Raw genomic sequence first — 27,356 nt, 5'->3', positions numbered from 1 at the left:
ATGCCACCAAAGGGTAAGGGAAGGAGACAGTGGTGTGGAGGATCAGGAAACGATCCAGGAAGTAAGTGCACACAGGCTACTCTATTATGCAAATCACCAGTGGACAGTTTAACTGGGAACAACACGCATGACCTCATTTCCAGTTAAGGCTGCTGAGTCTACAGCAGCGGCCTCATCCCTGCCCAAAGGTCATGGAGGACACTGGGAAGACATGGAGAAGACTCAGACCAGATCCGAAGACCCAAGGAAACTAAACCAGAGAAAAACCTGGTTTCCATTACTGGAAGGGGACTTGAAGAGATGGTGTATAGTAAAGATTGGTTCAAGCAGGAATCATCCATGGATGGTGGCTCTAGGGGGTTGTGGTTTATTGTGGGGCAGATATTTGCCTGGGTTAGTGTGTCTCCCCCATAGGTGGTTTAGGCTTATTAGTAGCAAGAGAAAAGTATTCAGTATACAAAGGAGCAGGGAGACAGCGCCTTTACCAGGATCAAAACTGACATCACCGATGAAAGCAGACGGATAACATGTCTGCAGAACACATCACCTAGACAGTATTTCCAGGGAAAATGCAGAACCTGAATCTAATGATAATGAAACCCAGACAAACCAAAATGAGGAATATCTATTTTAAAAGGAGACAGGGACTGTATTCTTCAAACATGTCAATGTCCCAAAAGAAAGCTTGGGAAATGTTCTAGATTAAAGAGTGCTAAAAAGTCTTGACAACTAAATATGATACCTGGTCCTAGACTGGATGTTTGGGGAGGGGAGATGCTATAAAGAACATTCCAATGGACAAAATTGGAATCCTGATAGTAAAGTATTGGCTTAATGTTAAATGTGCTGCTGTTGATACTTGTATTATGGTTGTGTACAAGGATATCCCTCTTTCTTAGAAATACACTCTAAAGTATTGCATAGGGAAGGCAATGGCACCCCACTCCAGTACTCTTGCCTGGAAAATCCCATGGACAGAGGAGCCTGGTAGGCTGCAGTCCATGGGGTCTCGAAGAGTGGGACACGACTGAGCGACTTCACTTTCACTTTTCACTTTCATGCATTGGAGAAGGAAATGGCAACCCATTCCAGTGTTCTTGCCTGGAGAATCCCAGGGACGCGGAAGCCTGGTGGGCTGCTGTCTATGGGGTCGCACAGAGTCGGACACGACTGAAGTGACTTAGCAGCAGCAGCAGCAGTGGCCTTCAGAGAGGAACAAGAGTGATTCAAACGTTGTGCTCATGGAAGCATTGAGAACAATTTGTGCTGCTGTTGATTCTCATTTATTTTGCATTTTTCTTTAATAACGTGCAGTTAATCTGTATTTCTTATGACTGAATGTGAATCTACAATTATCTCATTAAAAATTTCAGTTACAAGGAGTTCTCTGTTGGCCTCATGGTTAGGATTCCAGGCTTTCATTGCCGTGGACTTGGTTCAGTCACTGGTTGGAGAACTGAGATCCCCACAAGCCACCCAGCGTAGTCGAAAAAAGAATTTTTTTCGGTTCCAAAAAAATAAAGATCATGTATGTGCCAGGTTATGGCTGCCTGGGAGTTCAAAGAGCAAATGTGCGGAGCTCCTAGTGGGTTTAGAGCCTACATGGAGCTGTTACCAATAACGAGGGTTTTTTTTAAGGACGAAAAGACTATGTGAGGTATAACTGACAGATCAGGTTCCTTCCAGTTCTGTAATTTAAGAATCCAAGAGCTGGGGGATCTTTGAGATCATCTAGTCCAACCTTCTCATTTTCAGGAAACTGCGGGCAGAAAAGTGGTACATGACCAGAGGAGAATCAAATTAGTGGTAGACCCGTAACTACAACTCTTGTCTGCTGAAATATGTCCAGTGCTCTTTGCACCTTTACCAGCTGCCTGTCACTCTCCATATCCATGAGATAGAGTCAAGGTTGGTACAGAATTTTGAAGTCATTCATTCAGCCATTTTGAGCCCTTGCCTGTGGCCTTGTGGGAGCAGGGTCCTGACGGTTGGTTCCCAGCACCAGATGACAGACGTGTGGATTCCGCTCCTGAGGAGGAGGGGCCAGTCTCCCTCTTACACTCACAGCTTGGAGGAAGCAGGTGGCAGACGGAACCCCTGGATAGAGTCAGCCCCTCCAACCCCAGCTAAGGGCCATGAGCTACTTGAAGCTACTGGTAGCCTGCTGCTGCTACAAGTCAAGAGTGCAGGGCCCTGGGAAGGATGCAGAATGGATACATGGAAGAGAAAACAGTCATTGCCCTGGCAGGTCCCAGCCTCAATATCAGGCAGAGGTTCTGCACCAGAAGTGACTCTGGCCTCCCTTGGGTCATGGAAAGTCACTATTCTTTCCTTTTATCAAATCGAATCAAAATCAACACATGGTTACAGATATTTGTCAGGCTCTGAATTAGTTACTGTAGGAAAATTCATACAAACAAACAAACAAACAAAAAATATCTGATCCTTGGCCTTCAGGAACCCAAAATATAGCAAGGGACCCAGGATGGAAATGTAGGAAATGACCCGACCAAAGAATTAAGATGCTAGCTTTGTTGGGTCAGGTTCTCCTCAAACGCAGTGTTAGAGAAGGGCTTGAGGGGAGCATTCCCATGGAATAGAGGTGGGAAAATGAATCAGGACCACACAGAAGAGGGAAGGAGAGAAAGCCCATCCAAGAGTGCTTGGTCTAGCTGGTAACCACTATGATCAACTGAGCTCAGTCCCACTGTGGTGGCCCTCTGAGGAACTGCAAAGAATGCAAGATAAAAGGAGGGCGCATCTATCCACCAGTTCCTGCCTCCCATTGGTCAAGTGGATGCTGAGCAAAAAAGTAAACCAAGCAGGTATGACACAGGACATACATATGTAAAATGATGCCTGACATACCAGCAAAAAAAGCAGCCTGAGGGCAGGGATTTTTGTCTGTTTTTATCACAGTGTTGCTTTCCCAGCACGAAAACCAGTGCCTAATTCATAATAGATGTCTAATCAATAGATACAGAATGGATCTAGCTTAGGTTGAGGATAGAAGAAATTATAGAAAATAGATGCATAGTCATTTTTCCAACAATTTGTATATGTATGTGCCTATTTGTGCCAGGTATTGGGTGGATAGTCCAGGTATTGGATATGGTGACAGTATAGTGAATAAAACAGGTATCAGCTAGGTTCAGTTCAGTCACTCAGTCTTGTCTGACTCTTTGCGACCCCGTGAATTGCGGCACGCCAGGCCTCCCTGTCCATCACCAACTCCCGGAGTTAACTCAGACTCACGTCCATCGAGTCAGTGATGCCATCCAGCCATCTCATCCTCTGTCATCCCCTTCTCCTCCTGCCCCCAATCCCTCCCAGCATCAGAGTCTTTTCCAATGAGTCAACTCTTCGGATGAGGTGGCCAAAGTATTGGAGTTTCAGCTTCAGCATCAGTCCTTCCAATGATCCTGGCCTTATTGGACATTGCAGTCTAGGAGATGAATCAGGTAATATGATAAGTGAACACATATTCAACTAACCTGTGACAAATGCTTTGAAGAAAAGGATGCAGGCACTAGAAGTAGGTAATATGCATATTTATGATAGTTGGTCTGGGAGGGCCTGTCTAAGGAGGTGACCCTTAAGGTGAGATCCAGAGGAAGAACAGGAGCCAACCAAGCAAAGGGGAAGGGGACAGCATGAGATAAACAGAGGCAACAAAGACCCTCTATGGCTGGAGTAGTGGGGAAGAGCCAGACCATGGGTTTGTGATGGTTTTGGTAAGAAGAAAAGAGTTTTAGGTAAGAAAGTGATGTCATCAAGTATAGATTTTTAAAAAGTTCCTCCCCCCGCCCCCCCCTTCCCCCCGCCCAGCTGCTGTGTGGAAGATGGACTCGAGTAGACAACCATGAAGATCTCATGGCTTTGGAAGGTATAAAGAGGACCAGACCACTTCAGGGCCAGCCAGGGAGGCATGGCTTCCATGGCATCTGTCTCCACCACTTCTACTGCCCCCTAGTCATACTTCAGTGATGTGCTGACACCCCACTGTAACATACGTGCCCCCCACAAATTGAACCAGTAGAGTGTAGGTTTGCATAACTGAAGGTTCATTATGGAAGCAACCTAAATGTCCATCAGCAGATGAATGGATAAGAAAGCTATGGCACATATACACAATGGAGTATTACTCAGCCATTAAAAAGAATACATTTGAATCAGTTCTAATGAGGTGGATGAAACTGGAGCCTATTATACAAAGTGAAGTAAGCCAGAAAGAAAAACACCAATACAGTATACTAACGCATATATATGGAATTTAGAAAGATGGTAACAATAACCCTGTATATGAGACAGCAAAAGAGACACTGATGTATAGAACAGTCTTTTGGACTCTGTGGGAGAGGGAGAGGGTGGGGTGATTTGGGAGAATGGCATTGAAATATGTATAATATCATATATGAAACGAGTCACCAGTCCAGGTTCAATGCACGATACTGGATGCTTGGGGCTGGTGCACTGGGACGACCCAGCGGGATGGTATAGGGAGAGAGGAGGGTTCAGGATGGGGAACACATGTATACCTGTGGCAGATTCATTTTGATATATGGCAAAACCAATACAATATTGTAAAGTTAAATAAAATAAAGTTTAAAAAAAATAAATAAAATTAAATTAAAAAAAAGAAATAAACAACAAAGTTTTGTTCCAAAAATAAATAAAAAATAAAACTGATCCTCCAGCAAAAAAAAAAAAATCAGTATTTCTCAGACAATCTTACAGTTACTATTTTTTTTTAAAAAAGGAAAAAATGGTTTCTATTCATTTTGTAGATATATAGGAAATAGGTCAGTTATTACAAATAAAGCTTAAACTGACATGGAGCACCCTAAATGATTGTGGGGGGTACTCATCTATAACCACCTCCCACACATACATCTTCCAAGAAAAGAACTTGAACCTGCCACCATTCTAGACCAAGAGCAAAAGTCCAACTACATTATACCCACTCTCACGTTATCACTGAATGTCTTATCCTAGGGTTTTAATCTAACATTTATCGAGCACATATATGTGCCAAGCATAGTACCAAGCGCTTTAATTATAACAGCTCAGTGAATCCTCCCAGCAACTCTGTGGGATAGCTATTAACATCTATAGTTTATAGATAAGAAAACTGAGCCTCAGAGAAATTAATTAACTTACCCAAAGTCACATACTATGGACAAGGTCAGAATCCAATCCAGGCTTCTAGCCTCATATGACTAATTAAATACATTGCTTTGGTTCTCCTGAAAATAAAGTAAAATCACTCAGTCTTGGAAGATGGGAAGGATAGAGAGGTGAGGATTGGGGTGGGAAAGTAATCTTATAATTAAGACATGTAGCCTTTATAATGCTGACCCATTGCTCCCAGATTCCTCAGAAGGGAAAAAACATGGATTAATACCAATAATCTCTTTGTTGCATCTGATATTAATCTTGAGATTTTAAACACCATTTTTGCATGGATAAATTCCAAATTTATACTTTTGGTCTTGACTTTCCCTCCTGAACTCCAGACTCATCAACAAACTTCCTGCTTGATGCTGCCATTTGGATGTCTAATAGATATTTCAACCTTCTATGTCCTAGCCTGAACTGCTGGTCTTTCCCCAGTTTCTACTCTTCCAGGCACCCAGATTTCAGAGGCTCAGGCCAAAAACCTTATAATTGTTTTTATCTTTTCTCCATTTTTTGCAATGATGGTATTTATATTTTTAATTAATTTTTATCAGAGTACACTTGCTTTATAATGTTGTGTTAGTTTCTACCACACAGCAAAGTGAATCAGCTATATGTATACATATATCCCCTCATTTTGGGATTTCCTTCCCATTTAGGCTACCACAGAGCACTGAGTAGAGTCTCCTGTGCTATACAGTAGGTTCTAGTTAGTTATCTATTTTATCCATAGGATCAATAATGTATATAGCCAATCCCAATCTCCCAGTTCAGCAACCCTCCCCTGTCCCCTTTGGTGTCCACATGTTTGCTCTCTTTGTCTGTGTCTTTATTTCTGTTTTGCAAATAACATCATCTATACCACTTTTCTAAATGCCACATATGAACATTGATATATGACATTTATTTTTCTCTTTCTGATTTACTTCACTCTGTGTGAAAATCTATAGGTCCATCCATGCTTCTACAAATGTCCCAATTCGTTCCTTTTTATGACTGAGTACTATTCTATTGGGGGCTTCCTAGGTAGTTCAGTGGTAAAGAATCTGCCTGCCAGTGCAGGAGACTCGGGTTCAGTCCTTGGGTCGGGAAAATTCCCTGGAGAAGAAAATGGCAATTGACTCCAATATTCTTGTCTGTGAAATCCCATGGACAGAGGATCCTGGTGGGCTACAGTCCATGGGATTTCAAAAGAGTTAGACACGACTTAGAGACTAAATAACAACAATATTCCATTATATATATGTACCACATCTTCTTTATTCCTTCTTCTGTTGATGGACATTTAGGTGTTTTCATGTCTTGGCTATTGTAAATAGTGCTGCAATGAACATTGGGGTGCATGTGTCTTTCTGAATTATGGTTTTCTCTGGGTATATGCCCAAGAGTGGAATTTTTTACAACCCCACATACAATCTGTCAGCAAGTCTTTGCTTCTACCTTCAAAATATAAGCCAGAATCTACTTACCACTGTCACTATCTACAACTTACTCCAAACCACCATCATTTCTTCCAGATTCCTAAAAGTATCTCCTAGTTTTCTGACTGCTCCCCTGGCCCCCATCTCCCCTATAGTCCATTGTCAAGTCCAGGAGCCAATGTTCTGGAAAATGTGAGTCATATCATGGCCTTTCTCTCTTAAAGCTCTCTAATGTCTCCCCAGTTCTCCCAGAATATAAGCAAAAGTCTTCCCAGTGGCCCATTAGACCTACACTATCTGCCCCCGACCTTATTTTCCTCTTTTCTCCAACTCCCTCACTCACCGCACAGGCACGATGGTCTCCTTGCTGTTCCTTGAACATGCCAGGGACACTCACCTCAGCACGTGTGCTCTGTTCCCTTTGCCTGGAATGCCCTTCCCCTCACCTTCTCAGTGAGACCTCCTTGAACCATCTCATTTAATAATGCCACTTCTTTCCCCCTGGCATCCCAATCTCCTTGCCTGCTCTATTTTTCCCTTGTAATAGCACATTTAAAAATATTACAAAGTGTATTTATTATTGTTGATTTTCATTTCCTCTTTCTGGACTCATGAGAGGGACATGCCCAGATGTATGTTCAGCACAATGTCTAGAACATAATAATTGCTCAATAAATATTTGTTGAATGATCAAACCTTCAGAATCTAACCAAAGATCAACATTTTATTGTTTAGGGTCTAAAAAAGGTAGTAATTATTGTTTTTTATAGCAAAGTTAAAAGATCTTGAGAATATGTCCTAAACATTCTAATCTGCCTTTTCATAGCCCATTGTGAAGTGAACATCTATCAAAAACCTGCTAGATCCTGTTTGTTTTCACAATCTACCTTATTATCCTTGGGGTAATGAACATCCCGTATTACTTTCTGATTATGGTATAAAAAGACTTCTTATCTCCAAGTTCTAGGACTTGGATGACTCTAAAGTGGACGCCAGCTAAACCTCAGGCATGGACTTTGAGCTCATCTAATCCTCTTTCTCGGAGAAGGCAATGGCACCTCACTCCAATACTCTTGCCTGGAAAAATCCCATGGATGGAGGAGCCTGGTGGGCTGCAGTCCATGGGGTCGCTAAGAGTCAGACAAGACTGAGTGACTTCACTTTCACTTTCATGCATTGGAGAAGGAAATGGCAACCCACTCCGGTGTTCTTGCCTGGAGAATCCCAGGGACAGGGGAGCCTGGTGGGCTGCCGTCTCTGGGGTCGCACAGAGTTGGACACGAATGAAGCGACTTAGCAGCAGCTGCAGCAGCAATCCTCTTTCTAAGCTAAAGATTCCTTATCGCAGTTTAGCCTGATAGAGAACTACCTTTGCTATTTTAATTCTCTAGTTGCTCCTATCTAAATCTTCTCAAATTTATATGCCTTTCTGAGTTTCGGGTGCATATTTTAAGTGTGGTTAATACTATCCTGGGCTTCCCTGGTGGCTCAGAGGTTAAAGCGTCTGCCTGCAATGCAGGAGACCCAGGGTTCGATTCCTGGGTCGGGAAGATCCCCTGGAGAAGGAAATGGCAACCCACTCCAGTATTCTTGCCTGGAGAATCCCATGGAGGGAGGAGCCTGGTGGGCTGCAGTTCATGGGGTCGCAAAGAGCCGGACACAACTGAGCGACTTCACAATATTATCCTGGAGAAGAAAATGGCAACCCACTCCAGTACTCTTGCCTAGGAAATCCCATGGACAGAGGAGCCTGGAGGGCTACAGTCTCTGGGTGGCAAGAGTCGGACACGACTGAGTGACTGTCACAATATCGTCCTAGCTGCCTGTTTCCTAGTGTTGTCTGTATATGTTTTTTTTTTTTTTTTTTTTTTTACTTTCCCCTGAGCAAGGGATTCTTCATCCAGGGCCCATGGGAGTCCCAGGATAGGTGTTGGGGTTTATTAATGAGAGGGGACTAAAGTGATGTAAGGGCTTCCCTGGTGGCTCACGTGGTAATGCAGGAGACCTGAGTTCGATCCCTGGGTCAGAAAGATCCCCTAGAGGAGGAAATGGAAATCCCACTTCAGTATTCTTGCCTGGAGAATCCCATGGACAGAGGAGCCTGGCAGGCTACAGTCCATGAGGTCGCAAGAGTTGGATACGACTTAATGACTAAACCACCACAAACAAAGTGATGTAATCAGCAACTCTAAGATATAATGGCTGAATACAATGGCTTATTGTTTGCTCAAGTAACAGCCTAGAGTAATTCCAAATTGTTTCACCCACTTACAAAAGAACTTGGGCTAATTTTGACTCTGCCATCTTAGGTCACTTTCATCAAGAGGCTTTTTAGTTCCTCTTCACTTTCTGCCATAAGAGTGGTATCATCTGCATATCTGAGGTAATTGATATTTCTCCTGGCAATCTTGATTCCAGCTTGTGTTTCTTCCAGTCCAGCGTTTCTCATGATGTACTCTGCATATAAGTTAAATAAGCAGGGTGACAATATACAGCCTTAACGAACTCCTTTTCCTATTTGGAACCAGTCTGTTGTTCCATGTCCAGTTCTAACTGTTGCTTCCTGACCTGCATACAGATTTCTCAAGAGGCAGGTCAGGTGGTCTGGTATTCCCATCTCTTTCAGAATTTTCCACAGTTTATTGTGATGCACACAGTCAAAGGCTTTGGCATAGTCAATAAAGCAGAAATAGATGTTTTTCTGGAACTCTCTTGCTTTTTCCATGATCCAGTGGGTGTTGGCAATTTGATCTCTGGTTCCTCTGCCTTTTCTAAAACCAGCTTGAACATCAGCAAGTTCACGGTTCACATATGGCTGAAGCCTGGCTTGGAGAATTTTGAGCACTACTTTACTAGCGTGTGAGATGAGTGCAATTGTGCGGTAGTTTGAGCATTCTTTGGCATTGCCTTTCTTTGGGATTGGAATAAAAAGCCTCTTGATGAAAGTGAAAGTGGAGAGTGAAAAAGTGGGCTTAAAGCTCAACATTCAGAAAACGAAGATCATGGCATCTGGTCCCACCACTTCATGGGAAATAGATGGGGAAACAGTGGAAACAGTGTCAGACTTTATTTTTCTTGGCTCCAAAATCACTGCAGATGGTGACTGCAGCCATGAAATTAAAAGACGCTTACTCCTTAGAAGGAAAGTTATGACCAACCTAGATAGCATATTCAAAAGCAGAGACATTACTTTGCCAAGAAAGGTGTGTCTAGTCAAGGCTATGGTTTTTGCAGTGGTCATATATGGATGTGAGAGTTGGACTGTGAAGAAGGCTGAGCACCGAAGAATTGATGCTTTTGAACTGTGGTGTTGGAGAAGACTCTTGAGAGTCCCTTGGACTGCAAGGAGATCCAACCAGTCCATTCTGAAGGAGATCAGCCCTGGGATTTCTTTGGAAGGACTGATGCTAAAGCTGAAACTCCAGTACTTTGGCCACCTCATGTGAAGAGTTGACTCATTGGAAAAGACTCTGATGCTGGGAGGGATTGGGGGCAGAAGGAGAAGGGGACGACAGAGGATGAGATGGCTGGATGGCATCACTGACTCAATGGACGTGAGTCTGAGTGAACTCCGGGAGTTGGTGATGGCAGGGAGGCCTGGCGTGCTGCGATTCATGGGATCACAAAGAGTTGGACACAACTGAGCGACTGATCTGATCTGATCTGATCTTAGGTCACACTGGGCCTGGCCATCTCAATTAGGGGCTGAGGTAAACAGCACAGAGGAGGTTTTATGAGTCAGGCCTGGCGGGGACACACGTATCACTTCCGCTCAAATTTTACTGACCAGAGGTCCTAGTGACATGGCCACACTTAACTGCAAGGGAGGCTGGGAAATATAGGCTAGCTGGACAACCAAGAACGGGAAAACAGATTTTCATGCTCAGGTAGCATTTTCTGCCTAAAGGGGTCTAGGAAACAGACACACACAGACTATGTTCTTTTGCCCCATTTATTTTGTGTTATTTTGAAAATTATCAAGAAAATGTGCTTTATCAGTAAAAACTATAAGCTTACGGCTTTACTACACTTTATTGTTCGCCAGCATGTATGACGTTATACGATTGGCTCAGTTGGGTCACATGACTGTAAGAACTTAGGGTTACAGTCTATTACTAATGAAAGATACCAGTACATATGCTCTGGTAAGGTGCAAACCATTATCATGCCATCATACCAGGTTCTGACATGTGTTAATAAGCATTGAGCAAAACCTATTGTGAGGGGTACTCCATCGACATTTCCCATGGCCCTGTAGTTGTGTGCAGCCGTGCCAGCTGCCAGCCCTGCATCTCTCTCACTGACAGCCTCTTCTGGTCACTGAAGGCTGCTCTGCTTAGTGCAGTGGCTTGAAATTTCTGGGGAATCGATGACTTTGTACCAGAAGTTCCTCTGTCCCTTAGGGCAATGTATGTTTTATGCTGGCTGCCAGACTCCCTTCATGTGATTGTGAAAGTGAAAGTCGTTCAGTTGTGTCCAACTCTTTGTGAGTCCATGGATTATACAGTTCATGGAATTCTCTAGGCCAGAATACTAGAATGGGTAGCCTTTCCCTTCTCCAGGGTATCTTCCCAACCCAGGGATCAAACCCAGGTCTCCTGCATTGCAGGCAGATTCTTTACCAGCTGAGCCACAAGGGAAGACCTTGTGATTAAGTTCCAGTTATTTTTGCTTGATTAAACATTCTTCATTGGCCATCTTCCTTCCTCTCTCACTTCTCTGCTCTCCTGCCTGAGTTTGCTTGTTGTTGTTGTTTAGTCACTAAGTTGTGTCCATCTCTTTGCGACCCCATGGACTATAGCCTGCCAAGCTCCTTTGTCCATAGGCTTTTCCCAGGTAAGAATACCAGAGTGGGTTGCCATTTCCCACTCCAGGGGATCTTCCTGCTCAGGGATCAAACCTGAGTCTTCTGCATTGCAGGTGGATTCTTTACAGCTGAGCCACCGGGGAAGCCCTCTGTTTCCTGGGATCACCAAATAAATTGCTTGCATAGTTATGGTCTTCTTTTGGAGGACTCCAAACAAAGACACCTATCCTACCATGAGTATTACACATATTAGTCAGTGTTTATGCTCAGTACAGACTCTACTGGAAGCCATTAAGGCAAAGAGCCTCAGAGAAAATTCTCTAGACATGCTGTGATTATGTCACAATAGAAGAGCGGTAAGGAGAGATAGGGTCAGCTGTTTCTGAACTACAAGGACTCTGAGAACAAAAGTAACTATCTGGCCCTGCTCAGCTCCAGCAAGTAGAACATTCTTCTCCTGGTGTTACTAAATTTATCACCTTTAGCAGAATAAAGCAGTTGACCAGTATGAATAGATTCCTGTTTCTTTGACTGGGCCCCAGGGATAAAAAAAACAATAACAAACTCCATGTAGGGTATAATAACTTGGCAAACACGAAGCTGTTTTAGCTGACGGAATAAGGTGAGGAGGCACAGCGTACCTTATTCCTCCCAAGCCCACCCCACGTGACCAATTAAATGGAGGACGCACCAGTGGCCTCTTAAAGGGAGATGCTAGGCCTATCTGTTAGCTGAGTAGACAAAGAAGGACTTTCAGGAATGGGAACAAAGTGCTCATTCCTTTCATTTTACTTGAATCACCCCATGAGACAGGACACAAAAGCCACCTCATCCCACGTGAGATGACCTTATTGCCAACAAAATCACAAAGAACAGGGCAATGTGCCAGAGCACCTATGTCTGACCATCTTGGGCATTCTGAAAAAAGGGTGGATCTTCTTCCTGAAAAGAATTCCAATGTGAGTCAGCTGCCACTCAGAAGCCTTATTTGAAGCAGCCTTCAAGGTCATACATTCCAGTGCCAAGCAGGAAAAAAAAGGACACACACAAAAAGAAATGTAAGTCATTGTCTTCCTTTCCCCCTCCATTTCAAAAGCTTGTTGAGCAAAACACATCTTATTGATTCTTTTCCTCCCCATCTCAATTAATTTGAAAGATTGGCACACTGTTTCTGTTTCTTTAATATTTACCCTTAAATTTTTAACAAATTTCTATTTCTTTAAGGAAAAGACATTGATCTTACTTGAGGATGTACTCTAGGAAAACAAGAATAAACTCAAATAAAGAACACAATCCTTCACATGCAAAACATAATGATAAAATACAATACATGCCTGGAGCATCTGGGAGTACTAGGCAGTAAGAAGTGCTCAAAACACAAAAGCAAACCCAACCCAGAATGATGGGTATGTCATAGGGCACAGGAAAGAGTTTCCAACTGCCAAAGCTGAGAGAGCTTCCAAAGGCCAAAGAGGTTCCAATGATCAAAGCTCAAATAATTTGAACAACAAAATAAAGCAGTAGTGGATTTTAACGCCAGATACAAAATAAATAGCCATGGATCCACACTGATATAAATAACTGATTGAATGAATAAATACATGGTGGACTTCCCTGACGGTCCAGTGGCTAAGACTCCACTCTCTCAATACAAGGGACCTGGGTTCAATCTCTGGAGAAGGCAATGGCTCCCCACTCCAGTACTCTTGCCTGGAAAATCCCATGGGTGGAGGAGCCTGGTGGGCTGCAGTCCATGGGGTCGCGAAGAGTGGGACACGACTGAGCGACTTCACTTTCACTTTCATGCATCGGAGAAGGAAATGGCAACCCACTCCAGTATTCTTGCGTGGAGAATCCCAGGGACGGGGGAGCCTGGTGGGCTGCCGTCTGTGGGGCTGCACAGAGTTGGACACAACTGAAGTGACTTAGCAGCAGCAGCAGGGTTCAATCTCTGGTCGGGGAACTAGATTCCCAATACCACAACTATAAGATCATGCAAGCAGCAACTAAGACCCAGTACAGCCAAAGAGATAAATAAAATACGGGCTTCCTTGGTGGTTCAGTGGCTAGGAATCCACCTGCCAATGCAGGGGACATGGTTCGATCCCTGTTTGGGGAAGATCCCACATGCCACAGAGCATCTAAGCCCATGCACTGCAACTACTGAAGTCCATGCGCCTAGAGCTCAAGAGAAGAGACTGCAGTGAGAAGCCCGCACACCACAACTTGGACCCCGCTCGGCACAACTAGAGAAAGCCCGTGCAGAGCAAAGACCCGGTGCTGTCAAAAATAAATAAAGAAATATAAAAGTCACAATTTAAATAAATGAATACATGGGGAAGCAGAGACAAATCTCTCACATAGAGGAATTTCAATTAAACTGTGTAGATCTCTACTCTCAAGTGGGTAGAGAATAACCCCATACTCCACAAGTGTAGACTGCACATAGTAACTTTCTTCCAAACAGTATGGTATAGAAAGGGAGAAGAAATCACTTGACAGTGGAGAAATGTGATAAACACCAGTTCAGCAAGGCAATCAAGGCTTTCAGTAGGGATAAATCAGGTTGATGGTATGTACTTTTGAAATGATATGATGAGGATAGCAGTTTGCCACTGTGGGCAACCTCTCCCAAACCCACAACCCCAGTCTCATCATGAGAAATAGATCAGGAAAATCTCAGTTGAGGGACATTCTAAAAATATCTGACCAGTACTCTTCAAAACTATCACGTTCATCAAAAACAAGGAAAATCTGAGAAACTATCACAGCCAAGAGGAGCCTTAAGGAGACACACTAAGTGTCATGTGGTATTTATTCTGGATGAGATTCTGGAACCAAAAAAGAGCATTTGGTAGAAACCTAGGATATCCGAATGAAATATGGACTTTAGTTAATAAGGTATCAATATTTTTTCATCATCAATATTTGCAACAAATGTACCACATTAATGTAAGATATTAATAATAGAGGAAATTGAGTGTTGAGCATATGGGAACTCTTCTACTATCTTTGCAATTTCTCAATAAATCTAAAGCTATTCTAAAAAAGTTTATTTCAAAAATAGTGGTGAACATTGAAATTGGTATAATTTAAGGTCTAAATATGGAGAAGGCAATGGCAACCCACTCCAGTACTCTTGCCTGGAAAATCCCATGGATGGAGGAGCCTGGTAGGCTGCAGTCCATGGGGTCGCTAAGAGTCTGACACGACTGAGCGACTTCACTTTCACTTTTCATTTTCATGCATTGGAGGAGGAAATGGCAAGCCACTCCAGTGTTCTTGCCTGGAGAATCCCAGGGATGGTGGGGCCTGGTGGGCTGCCGTCTATGGGGTCGTACAGAGTCAGACACGACTGAAGCGACTTAGCAGCAGCAGCAGCAAGGTCTAAATAACTTTCAATAATATGATAAGAATGTTTAATGCATTGGTTATTAAAGAAAGTGAAAGTGTTAGTCAAGCTCCTCTGTCCATGAAATTCTCCAGGCAACAATACTGGGGTGGGTTACCGTTCCCTTCTCCAAGGGATCTTCCCAATCGAGGGATCGAACCCAGGTCTCCTGCATTTCAGGTAGCTTCTTTACCATCTGAGCCACCAGGAAAGCCCTACTAAAGTAAAGTATTATTTAAATGTTAACAAAATGAATGACTTGAAATTAAAATATAATTTCTACTAAATCTGGACTGTTAAGGGAGAGGGAAGAAGATGGAGAAAGGAGATCAGTCTAATGGCTTCATCCTGTGTAGTGTATGGTGTTGATGAAGAAATATGTTTTTTGTTTTTTTTTTAGATATCAGGGGTTATTGCTAGAGAAACTGAATAAGCTGTTGAACATCCAAATCAATGGAGGGGGACACTGATAAAGTATAATAAAGTCAAAACAAAATATGGTAAGAATAAGGGTCAGAGGAAACACTGAGAGGTAAATTTTCCTTTAGAAAGAAAAGACTCTCAGGGTGAAAAAACAAAGTCTAGCTTTCTGGTGTTTGCAAAAGACAATGATTTCTTTTTAAAAGTTGAAAGTAATGGGAAGGGCAAGAATACAACAAAACAATGCACAATAAGTTCAAAGGAAAAGTAAAAAGAAAGCATAACATGGCAGCAGTGTCCTCAACTTCTGTACACCTGCCTTGCCTCAGTTAGCTCACATACAGCCTGAGTCCATAACACGCAGGACTACAGGGAGTTCTGTCCTTTTCCCCAGTAAACCTGAGGATCCGAAGAAACATTTACATGTTACAAAAATTCCTCCTGTTATTCTTGTCACTTCTTGTGCTCGCCTCCAAATGACTGTTGCAGACCCCTCACCTCTGCAGAGCTCATCAGCCGACACCACTCAGAGGTTCTCCAGCTGTCTGCCTGAGCACAGCTAATACAAGACTGTCATGTTTAATTAGATTTGGCTAAAACCTATGGATAGTAATTACACGTTAGCACAGTTAATCAGATGGAAAGACTCGATGTTGTGATATGTCATTTATCCCCAAATGAATCTGTGAATTTTATGTAATTCCAATCAAATACCAAAGACATATATATGACGATATATCCTAAAGTTCACATGGGAGAAAAATACATAAGAAAATATAAGACAATTAAAAAAACAATCAAGGGGTATTAATTTTGACCACAAAGCGACATATAACATAAAGTGACAGTAATTAAGGGGTTATTTCTGTCATAGGAATTGCACAGAACTGACAGTTGAAAAGCAGAATTATGTATCTGTGAGATTTTAATTTCATGGCTAACAACACACTATTTTCCCTTTGTTATAATAATCTAGATTCTTCCCTTGGGCTTCCCTTGTGGTTCAGCTGGTAAAGAATCCGCCTGCAATGCGGGAGACCTAGGTTCGATCCCTGGGTTGGGAAGTTCCCCTGGAGAAGGGAAAGGCTACCCACTCCAGTATTCTGGCCTGGAGAATTCCATGGACTATACAGTCCATGGGGTTGCAAAGAGTCGGACACAACTGAGCGACTTTCACATTTCAGATTCTTTGTTGTTGTTCAGTCACTAAGCCATGTCTGACTTGGCAAGCCCATGGACTGCAGCACGTCAGGCTTCCTTGTCCTTCACTGTCTCCTGAAGTTTGCTCAAACTCATGTCCATTGATTCAGTGATGCCACCCAACCACCTTATCCTCTCTTGGCCTCTTCTCTTCCTGTCTTCAATCTTTCCTAGCATCAGGGTCCTTTTCAGTGAGTCGGCTCTTCTCAACACGTGGCCACAGTATTGGATCCTCGGCTTCAGCATCAGTCTTTCCAATGGATATCCAGGGTTGATTTCCTTTGGGATTGACTGTTTGATCTCCTTGCTGTTCAAGAGACTCTCAAGAGTCTTTTCCAGCACCACAGTTTGAAAGCTTCAGTTCTTCAGCACTCTGCCTTCTTTATGGTCCATCTCTCACATATGTGTATGATTACTGAAAAAACCATAGGTTGACTACTGGAAAAAACCATAGGTTTGACTATACAGACCTTTGTTAGCAAAGTGATGTCTCTGCTTTTAAATACGGTGTTTAAGTTTGTCGTAGCTTTCCTTCCAAGGAGCAAGTATCTTTTAATTTCATGGCTGCAGTTACTACCTGTGGTGATTTTGGAGCCCACTGTTTCCACTTTTCCCCCATCTATTTGCCATGAAGTGATGGGACCAGATGCCATGATCTTAGTTTTTGAATGTTGAGTTTTAAGCCAGCTTTTCACTCTCCTCTTTTCATCCTGGATAATCAAATAGAAATTGGGTTAGTGGAAGAAAACTGTAATAAGTTTTATTAACTCTATGGTGCCCATTGTGACACAGGTTTCAGGCAAAATCCTGGGACAAATCAGAGAAAGCACTTTTCAAAAAATCACTTTTCTCTAAGTGTTCCAGTCAGTCTTCTCTAATTTCTTTTTAGTTCTTCTCCATTTTAAAAGAGATGGTCCTGATAATATATCCCTATGGGCCTTCCCTCATCCTTAGAAATTTCAAAATTAACAGCTACCACCAAAACATTCAGCAGTTTTTTTTTAAGTTATGAAAAATCTAAAATGTAAAAATAGAATTGTATAGTGACCTCTATGTATTCACTGCCAGCTTCAGCAGATATCAGTGCAGAACCAATCCATCTCTAGCCTCACCCAATCCCCTCATCTCTTGAATTACTTTGAAGCAAATCCCAATGCCAGACATCATATGATTTCCCCCATAAACATCAGGGTTACAACTGGGGCTAAGATTAGAGTCAGGGCTAAGGTTAGGTCTAGGGTTGCAACAGAGTGAGTTTTAGGGTTATGGCTTGGGCTTGGTTCAGGGCATTTGTTAACCTTAGGACAAAGAGAGCCCTAGGGCAGAGGTAGGCTACATCCACATCCAGGGTTATAATTAGGATTAGGGTTAAGGCCAGTGGAATTCTCATATGATGAATGTAGCACCTGTTCTTGATTTCACATTCAGGTTTTCTTTACCTGGCTGTGGTTCATCCTCCATTCACTTCCTTCTCCTGAAATGTACTCTTAACTGTTCTAACCCTAGTGCTGGAAATCAGGCTGCCCATCTCTTGTAGCCTGCAGTCACAGTTTGACTGCTGTAGGCATTCTCAAGTGACACCTTGCCTCGAAGTGGGACCAAAATCTGTGTGCAAGTTACGGTTCCAGCTCCCAGCAGGTACAGGCCAAATATAGTCTCCACCGCCTTGCTCTTCCCGGGCCCTGTGCTGTTGCCCTCACTGCCCTTGCCTACAAGCACTTTCCCAGTAAATCACATGCACAGAAATCCCCTTCTCAGCTTCATTTTCTAGGCAACTCAACCTAAGACAGTGATCAACGACCCAAACATAGGAAGAAAGGAGACGAATGTTCTGAGCTGTCAAAAATTGACCATCACCTGCTTATCTTAATAAAAGGAAACAAGAAGCATAACTTCCATTGGCTACATTTTCCTACTCCAGGGACAATCTTTTTTTCTCTCTTCTTCCAGTAAGCTCAAGAAGTCAGAATCCTATTTTTTTGTTCACTGCTTTAGCCTCAGGAGCTAATGTAGTGCCTGACATATGGGGGCTCTCAATATACATCTGTTGATGTATGGACAGATGATAAGCATGATTCTTGTGATCTTGCTCATAGATTACTGCCCACTCGAGACAGTCATGATGCCAGACTTTTTTCTCGTCATTTGAGGTTCTACAGTGCAGAGAGTTGGACACGATTTAGTGAACAACAGCAGCAACAAGCCACAACCAGACCACGAGAGAGTTCAGTACCTTGACTCTGAGTGACTCTCAGTAACACACTGTCCTGTCTTAACCATTTCCCCTATCTTTTCATTGTCATCCCTGCCCCTTCATTTTTGGCCTATAATTTTTCTTTCTTCTGTATTAGAAAAATTTAACACCCAAATGATTAAGAACCATCTTTAACTTGTTCAAAACATGGAGAACTCAATGGAGCAACATTAATAAGCTAGCAACAAACCTCTATGTGCATATTAAAAAACTGGTCTGTATTGAAGGAGGCATCTCAAATTCATGAGGAAATGGAGAATTTTAGTGCTAGGATAATTGGTTAATTATTCTGAAGAGTAAGCAAATTATAACCTAGTTTACCAATATTCAGCAAAACAGATTACTGATGGACTAAGTAATCTGATACTGAAAACTGGGACAACTAGAAAGATAGGTGAATAGCTAATCTCTCTATGGGAAAGGCTTAAGATTGAAAATAAATTTTTTTAATCAAAAAAATAATAATTTTTTTTTAATCACAAAGGAAGTGTTAAGCCTTTGACACTACCCTATCACATATGAAATTTATTCTCAGGCAAAAAAATCAGAGATACTCATTGTTAACTGTATCAGGAAAGATGAAAAGAAGGACTTCCCTGGTGGTCCAGTGGTTAAGACTCAGTTCTCCCAATGCAGGGGGCATGGGTTTGATTCCAGGTCAGGGAACTAAGATCCAGCGTGGTGTAGTGGGAAAAAAAAATAAGAGGAAAAGAAACTGACTTTTACTCTGAAGAAAATCTGAATAAGAGAAATATCTGAATTCAAATAATCTGAAGATTCTTTGCACTGCTAAAGGTAAAAGTCAGGAGTGGGTGATATTTGTCTAGGCAAACTCCTTGATGAATTTGCTGATGATGAAAGGTTAGATAAGATCAGTTATGTCTAGAGGGAGGTGAATAATGGCTACAGAGTTCAGATGCTCCATCAGATCACATGCTAAGACTTACAGTTTTCCCCAGAGGACAAGGAAGAACAGAGGGTAAAGTCCTGAATGAATAGAAGAGGTAATAAGAGAAAACAGGCAGAGTCCAGGGAGGAGGGTGGTGCATGGTGTGTGGTTACTGGTGGGAGGACTTTCAGGCTATCACTGGGCCACATTCCATTTTGCCCACTTAAATTATAGACATATAAATAAAGTATACATGTATATAAAATATAAACGTATTCATTTAAATTACATGATGTACAGATAGAATACGTAGGACAGTTATGTGCTTCCACATTTGAACTGTACAAAATGTATCTCTCATACTCAGTCCTGCACCCACCTACCCACTTCCCCTCCACCCGGTCAGTACTTACCCGTTTACTGTCCATCATTCCGCAGATGCTGAATCTGTTTTTTTTTTTTTTTTTTTACATATGAGCAAATAGTGGCATATATTCTTGCCCCTCTTTTTTTCTCTCCACAAATGGTAGTCTACTATGCTCAGTGTTATGCACCTTGCTTTTTCCCTTTACTCGTTAATCTTGGAGACATTTTCATATCCATACACAAAGAGCAAATTCATTTCTAATTTAATCAGTCTTCTGTTGATAGAAATTTGAGTTGATATCAATTTAAAAAAAACTACAAAGGAGGCTGTAACAAACACTTTTGTGCATATGTCATCTTGCAAATGTAAAGAATATATCTACTAGATAAATTTTTAGAATTAGAATTTCTGGGTCAATGGGGATGTGCATTTATTATTTTGACAGTTACTGACAAATTGCTCACCCATCATCAATGTGAAAGTGCCTGCTTTCTAACACTCTTACCAGCATTACATCTAACACTCAAAATTTTTTTTTATTAAAATTAGTTGTTTTACAATGTTAATTAGTATTAATTTCAGGTGTACAGCAAAGTGATTCAGTGATTCACACATATATTGTTTTTTAGGTTCTTTTCCATTATAGTTTGTTTCAAGGTATTGAGTGTAGTTACCTGTGCTATTATAGTAGGTCCTTGTTGGTTTTCTCTTTTATTTATACTGCTGCTGCTGCTGCTAATTTGCTTCAGTTGTGTCCAACTCTGTGCGACCCCATAGTCCTACCAGGCTCCCCCGTCCCTGAATTCTCCAGGCAAGAACACTGGAGTGGGCTGCCATTTCCTTCTCCAATGTATGAAAGTGAAAAGTGAAAGTGAAGTCGCTCAGTCCTGTCTGACTCTTAGTGACCCCATGGACTGCAGCCCACCAGGCTCCTCCATCCATGGGATTTTCCAGGCAAGAGTACTGGAGTGGGGTGCCATTGCCTTCTCCGTTATTTATACTAGTGTACATATCACACGCTAGTAAAGTAGTGCTCAAAATTCTCCAAGCCAGGCTTCAGCAATCTGTGAACCGTGAACTTCCTGATGTTCAAGCTGGTTTTAGAAAAAGCAGAGGAACCAGAGATCAAATTGCCAACATCCGCTGGATCATGGAAAAAGCAAGAGAGTTCCAGAAAAACATCTATTTCTGCTTTATTGACTATGCCAAAGCCTTTGACTGTGTGCATCACAATAAACTGTGGAAAATTCTGAAAGAGATGGGAATACCAGACCACCTGACCTGCCTCTTGAGAAATTTGTATGCAGGTCAGGAAGCAACAGTTAGAACTGGACATGGAACAACAGACTGGTTCCAAACAGGAAAAGGAGTACGTCAAGGCTGTATATTGTCACCCTGTTTATTCAACTTATATGCAGAGTACATCATGAGAAACGCTGGACTGGAAGAAACACAAGCTGGAATCAAGATTGCCAGGAGAAATATCAATAACCTCAGATATGCAGATGATACCACCCTTATGGCAGAAAGTGAAGAGGAACTCAAAAGCCTCTTGATGAAAGTGAAAGTGGAGAGTGAAAAAGTGGGCTTAAAGCTCAACATTCAGAAAACAAAGATCATGGCATCTGGTCCCACCACTTCATGGGAAATAGATGGGGAAACAGTGGAAACAGTGTCAGACTTTAATTTTCTGGGCTCCAAAATCACTGCAGATGGTGACTGCAGCCATGAAATTAAAAGACGCTTACTCCTTGGAAGGAAAGTTATGACCAACCTAGATAGCGTATTCAAAAGCAGAGACATTACTTTGCCAACAAAGGTTCGTCTAGTGAAGGCTATGGTTTTTGCAGTGGTCATTTATGGATGTGAGAGTTGGACTGTGAAGAAGGCTGAGCGCCGAAGAACTGATGCTTTTGAACTGTGTGGTTGGAGAAGACTCTTGAGAGTCCCTTGGACTGCCAGGAGATCCAACCAGTCCATTCTGAAGGAGATCAGCCCTGGGATTTCTTTGGAGGGAATGATGCTGAAGCTGAAACTCCAGTACTTTGGCCACCTCATGCGAAGAGTTGACTCATTGGAAAAGACTCTGATGCTGGGAGGGATTGGGGGCAGGAGGAGAAGGGGATGACAGAGGATGAGATGGCTGGATGGCATCACTGACTCGATGGACGTGAGTCTGAGTGAACTCTGGGAGTTGGTGATGGACAGGGAGGCATGGCGTGCTGCGATTCATGGGGTCGCAAAGAGTTGGACACGACTGAGCGACTGATCTGATCTGATATATATATTAATATCAAACTCCTAACTTACCCCTCTCCCACTCTCCCCTTTGGTTATCAGAAGTGTGTTTTCTATATCTGTGTCTATCTCTAACACTCAGTTTTCAGTTGTGTTGTAACCCTTCTCTGCTATTGCCACACCTTCAGTAAAATTTGTTTCACACAGTAATAGGAGCTTTGAGAAAGGAAGAAGAAGGAAGCAGCGTCAGGAAAAGGGGAGTCAGGGCCAGAAGTAAAGAGGATCTGGAAAGGGACCAACCATTAAGAAATTTGTCACACAAAGTGGCCAAAAAAATACATATTTTCACTGGAAATCTAGTTCATCCTGGAGTTGCCACAGTACGTGTGATACATGTTAGAATGAATAATTTTGTTATTAAAGGAGAAAGGGCATTTTACGGGCTATGAGTTACTAATAATATTATAAGGTTGAAAATCCCCCATCTAAGAGGGAGATGGTGTCCGGTTCTTCATTAATAAGTTGATGCTGGAAGAATGATCATGCTTTCTCCCAGGCCTTCCAGAGTGACGAGGTGCAGCAATCCTGGACTCCAGCTTCCAGCTTGCATCTCTAGCAGGGTCTGTTCCCTGAGCTGACCACCTGAGAGCAAAGCATGTCGCATCTTAGGGAGGGCTAGAGACCCCGTGACACCATGGCCAACCTCTTTGTCCAGTTCTCTGGGGAAATGACAACCCGGAAGAACGTCATGGAAACCATCTCCTGCCCTCTCAAGTTTACACCCCTGTTGAGTGGATTCCTACCCACTCTCCCTTCTGTTTCATTCATTTCTGTGTTTATCTTTAAGGAGGCCTTTCATTTCCATCAGCACAGTTTGTTGTTATTTTTCTAAGCTTGAACTAAATCTAATGACAAAGTATTGGCAAATCCACAACCGTAATGAGTAACTTCCAAAAACAGTTCTCAGGAACTGGCAGAGCAAGCAGGATAAAGCATCAGAAAAAGAGGATTTAAAAGATTTGAACATGTCAGTTACTAAGCTTGCAAGTAGGCATATGAAATTTTGAACCCAACAAATAAAAATATATCTTCTTTCCAAATGCCTGTGGAACATTTAACAACATTAACCACTTATTAGAGCACAAAGGAAATTTCAAAAAATTCCTCAAATCAAGTAGCATACAGGCCAACAACAACAGCAAAAATCTATCCAGTTTTTAATTAAAAATGAATATAACCTAGTTCTTAAATATCTCTTAAAGAGAAAATAAAGTGGAAACTATGGATCCTATAAAGCTTTATTTATAAAACTTTATAGCATTTATAAAGATACTATAGTTTTGAAATTTCAGTTTTCTGCATTGTCTTTGTTTCCTCTGTTACTTTTATTCATTTGCTTATTTTAATCTTTGTCTTTAATGTTAGAGTCTTTTCTTGTTTATCTTGATATTTCTATGTGTTCATATACAAGTGAAGTGAAAGTTGCTCAGTCATGTCCAACTTTTTGTGACCCCATGGACTATACAGTTCATGGAATTCTCCAGGCCAGAATACTGGAGTGGGTAGCCTTTCCCTTCTCCAGGGGATCTTTCCAACCCAGGCATCGAACCCAGGTCTCCCACATTGCAGGTGGATTCTTTACCAGCTGAACCACATGGAAAGCCCTCACATGCAAGAATAAGACACTAAAAGGCTCATTCAGTGTTTATTGCATATTTTGAAGGTTTATTGATTAATAAACTTCATTATGGGTCAAGGCACTGAGATAGGCTCTTCCACTGGGAGACCTTCACTAAGCTAGATGTCAATATTTTCTCTTGGGCAAATCTCTTTCCCCAACAAGGAAATGTCCAATCTTTGCATCAGATATAAAAATAGTAGCCATGCCATCTTTCTGGGCAGGAAGGGCCACAAGGTTCAGAAGGCATTCCCCATCCTGCAGTGCTCTAGGTCCTTTGCTCATGTCACTAACAAAGTGATTTGAAGTTTTCATCTTGAAAGCAAAAGCCAGGGCAGACAGATGCTGCCCAGAGTGTCAAGCCAGCTGGTAGGGGAGGTGGAGTTGCTTTCATCTATTACCAAGATGAGGATTATATGCCTGGAGACTCAAATGTTAGTGGCTGAGTTGGGGTTACTTCTGCTATAGATCCTCTGCTTTTCCAAGTGTTTTCTGTGTTCCAGATGGAAAGGCCTTAGATTTTCCATCTGATGATGATTTCCTTCCTTGTTCTTTTTAAATTAATTTTTATTGGAGTATAGTTGCTTTACAATGGTCTGTTACTTTATGCTGTACAGCAAAAACTGAATCAACCACACGTATACATATATCTTCTCTTTTTTGGGTTTCCTTCCCATTTAAATCACCACAGAGCATTGTGGAGAGTTCACTGTGCTATACAGTAGGTTATCACTAGTTATCTATTTTATATATAGTAGTGTATCTATGGCACCCCACTCCAGTACTCTTGCCTGGAAAATCCCATGGACAGAGGAGCCTGGTAGGCTGAAGTCCTTGGGGTCGTGAAGAGTCAGATGACTGAGCAGCAACTTCATTTTCACTTTTCACTTTCATGCATTGGAGAAGGAAATGGCAACCCACTCCAGTGTTCTTGCCTGGAGAATCCCAGGGATGGGGGAGCCTGGTGGGCTGCCGTCTATGGGGTTACGCAGAGTCAGACACGACTGAAGTGACTTAGCATAGCAGAGCATAGTGTATCTATGGAGAAGGTAATGGCACCCCACTCCAGTACTCTTGTCTGGAAAATCCAATGGACAGAGGAGCCTGATAGGCTGCAGTCCATGGGGTCGATAAGAGTTGGACACGACTGAGTGGCTTCACTTTCACTTTTCACTTTCATGCATTGGAGAAGGAAATGGCAACCCACTCCAGTGTTCTTGCCTGGAGAATCCCAGGGACGGGGGAGCCTGGTGGGCTGCCATCCATTGGGTCGCACAGAGGCGGACACGACTGAAGTGACTTAGCATAGTGTATCTATGGAGAAGGCAATGGCACCCCACTCCAGTACTCTTGCTTGGAAAATCCCATGGACGGAGGAGCCTGGTAGGCTGCAGTCCATGGGGTCGTGAAGAGTCAGACGACTGAGCAGTGACTTCATTTTCACTTTTCACTTTCATGCATTGGAAAAGGAAATGGCAACCCCCCTCCAGTATTCTTGCCTGGAGAATCCCAGGGATAGAGGAGCCTGGTGGGCTGCCGTCTCTGGGGTTGCACAGAGTCATACACGACTGACTCGACTTAGCAGCAGCAGCAGCAGTGTATCTATGTTAGTCCCAATCTCCCACTTCGCATCACCCTCCCCTTTCCCTCTTGGTGTCCTTAAGTTTGCTCTTTATATCTGTCTTGATTTCTGTTTTGCAAATAAGTCCATCTGTATTACTTTTTCAGGCTTCCCTGATAGCTCAGTTGGTAATGAATCCACCTGCAATGTAGGAGACTCCAGTTTGATTCTTGGTCAGGAAGATCTGCTGGAGAAGGGATAAGCTACCCACTCCAGAATTTTTGGGCTTCCCTTGTGGCTCAGATGGTGAAGACTCTGCCTGCAATGTGACAGACCTGAGTTTGATCCCTTGGTTGGGAAGATCGCCTGGAGAAGGGAAAGGCTACCCACTCCAGTATTCTGGCCTAGAGAATTCCATGGACTGTATAGTCCATGGGGTCGCAAAGAGTCAGACACAACTGAGTGACTTTCACTTTTCACTATTTTTTCTAGATTCCACATATAAGAGATGTTATATGATATTTTTCTCCTTCTGACTTCACTGTAAATGACCATCTCTAGATCTATCCAGATCTCAGCAAATGGAACTATTTTGTTTTCTTTTATGACTAATAGTCCATTGTCCATATGTACCACATCTTTATCCATTCCTCTGTTGATGGACATTTAGGTTGTTCCCCATATCCTGGCTATTGTAAATAGTGCTGCAATAAACACTGGGTTGCATGTATCTTTTAAAATTATAATGGTTTTCTCTGGATATATTATGCCCAGGAGTGGGATTGCTAGGTCATATGGCAGTTCTATTTTTAGTTTTTTGAGGATTCTCCATGCTGTTCTTCACAGTGGCTGTACCAATTTACATTTCCACCAACAGTGTAGGAGTGTTCCCTTTTCTGCATATCCTAGCCAGCATTTATTGTTTGTAGCTATTTTGATGATGGCCATTCTGCCTGGTGTGAGGTGATAATTCATTGAAGTTTTGATTTACATTTCTCTATAAGTAGTGCTGTTGAGTAGCTTTTCATGTGCTTTTTGGCCATCTTTATATCTTCTTTGGAGAAATGTCTACTTAGATCTTTAGCTCATATTTTTTGATTTGTTTGATACTGAGCTGCATGAGCTGTTTATATATTTTCGAGATTAACCCCTTGTTGGTTGCTTCATTTGCAAATATTTTCTCCCATTCTGAGTGTTATCTTCGTTTTGTTTATGGTTTACTTTGCTATGCAAAAGTTTTTAAGGTTAGTTGGGTCCCATTTATTTTTGTTTTTATTTTCATTACTCTAGGCCGTGGGTCTAAAAAGATCTTGCTGAGATTTATGTCAAAGAATGTTCTGCCTATGTTTTCCTTTCAGGGTTTTATAGTGTCTGAAGGCAATGGCACCCCACTCCAGTACTCTTGCCTGGAAAATCCCATGGACGGAGGAGCCTGGTAGGCTGCAGTCCATGGGGTCGCTAAGAGTCGGACACGACTGAGCGACTTCACTTTCACTTTTCACTTTCATGCATCGGAGAAGGAAATGGCAGCCCACTCCAGTGTTCTTGCATGGAGAATCCCAGGGATGGGGGAGCCTGGTGGGCTGCCATCTATGGGGTCGCACAGAGTCGAACACGACTGAAGCAACTTAGCAGCAGCAGCTTTATATTTAGGTCTTCAATCCATTTTATTTTTTTGTGTATGGAATTAGGGTGGAGAAGGAAATGGCAACCTACTCCAGTATCCTTGCCTGGAGTATCCCTATGGACAGGGAACCTTGGGGCTACAGTCCATGGGGTCGCAAAAGAGTTGGACAGGACTGAGTGACTCAACATCAACAAATGGTATTAGGGAGTGCTCTAATTTCATTCTTCCTTCCTTGTTGTTAAGTGCCATCAGGGTTTAAGTCTTAGAATTTGGGAGCTGCTGTTGCTGCTGCTAAGTTGCTTCAGTCATATCCAACTCTGTGGGA

The 27,356-nt window shown here is 42.4% G+C and overlaps 1 protein-coding gene across 1 annotated transcript in view; it reads right to left on the bottom strand.

Moving 5' to 3' along the window:
* Positions 1 to 19,988, bottom strand: part of LOC129635515 (collagen alpha-1(I) chain-like) — a 73,783-nt gene extending 53,795 nt beyond the window's left edge. The window contains exon 1 of the mRNA XM_055558580.1: positions 19,974 to 19,988. Coding sequence (XP_055414555.1) covers positions 19,974 to 19,988 — 15 coding nt within the window. The remainder of the gene's footprint in view (positions 1 to 19,973) is intronic.
* Positions 19,989 to 27,356: the final 7,368 nt, after the last annotated feature.

The sequence above is a fragment of the Bubalus kerabau genome, chromosome 20 (assembly GCF_029407905.1).
Source record: "Bubalus kerabau isolate K-KA32 ecotype Philippines breed swamp buffalo chromosome 20, PCC_UOA_SB_1v2, whole genome shotgun sequence".
Classification (NCBI taxonomy): domain Eukaryota; kingdom Metazoa; phylum Chordata; class Mammalia; order Artiodactyla; family Bovidae; genus Bubalus; species Bubalus kerabau.
This window is presented reverse-complemented; position numbering and strand designations above follow the sequence as displayed.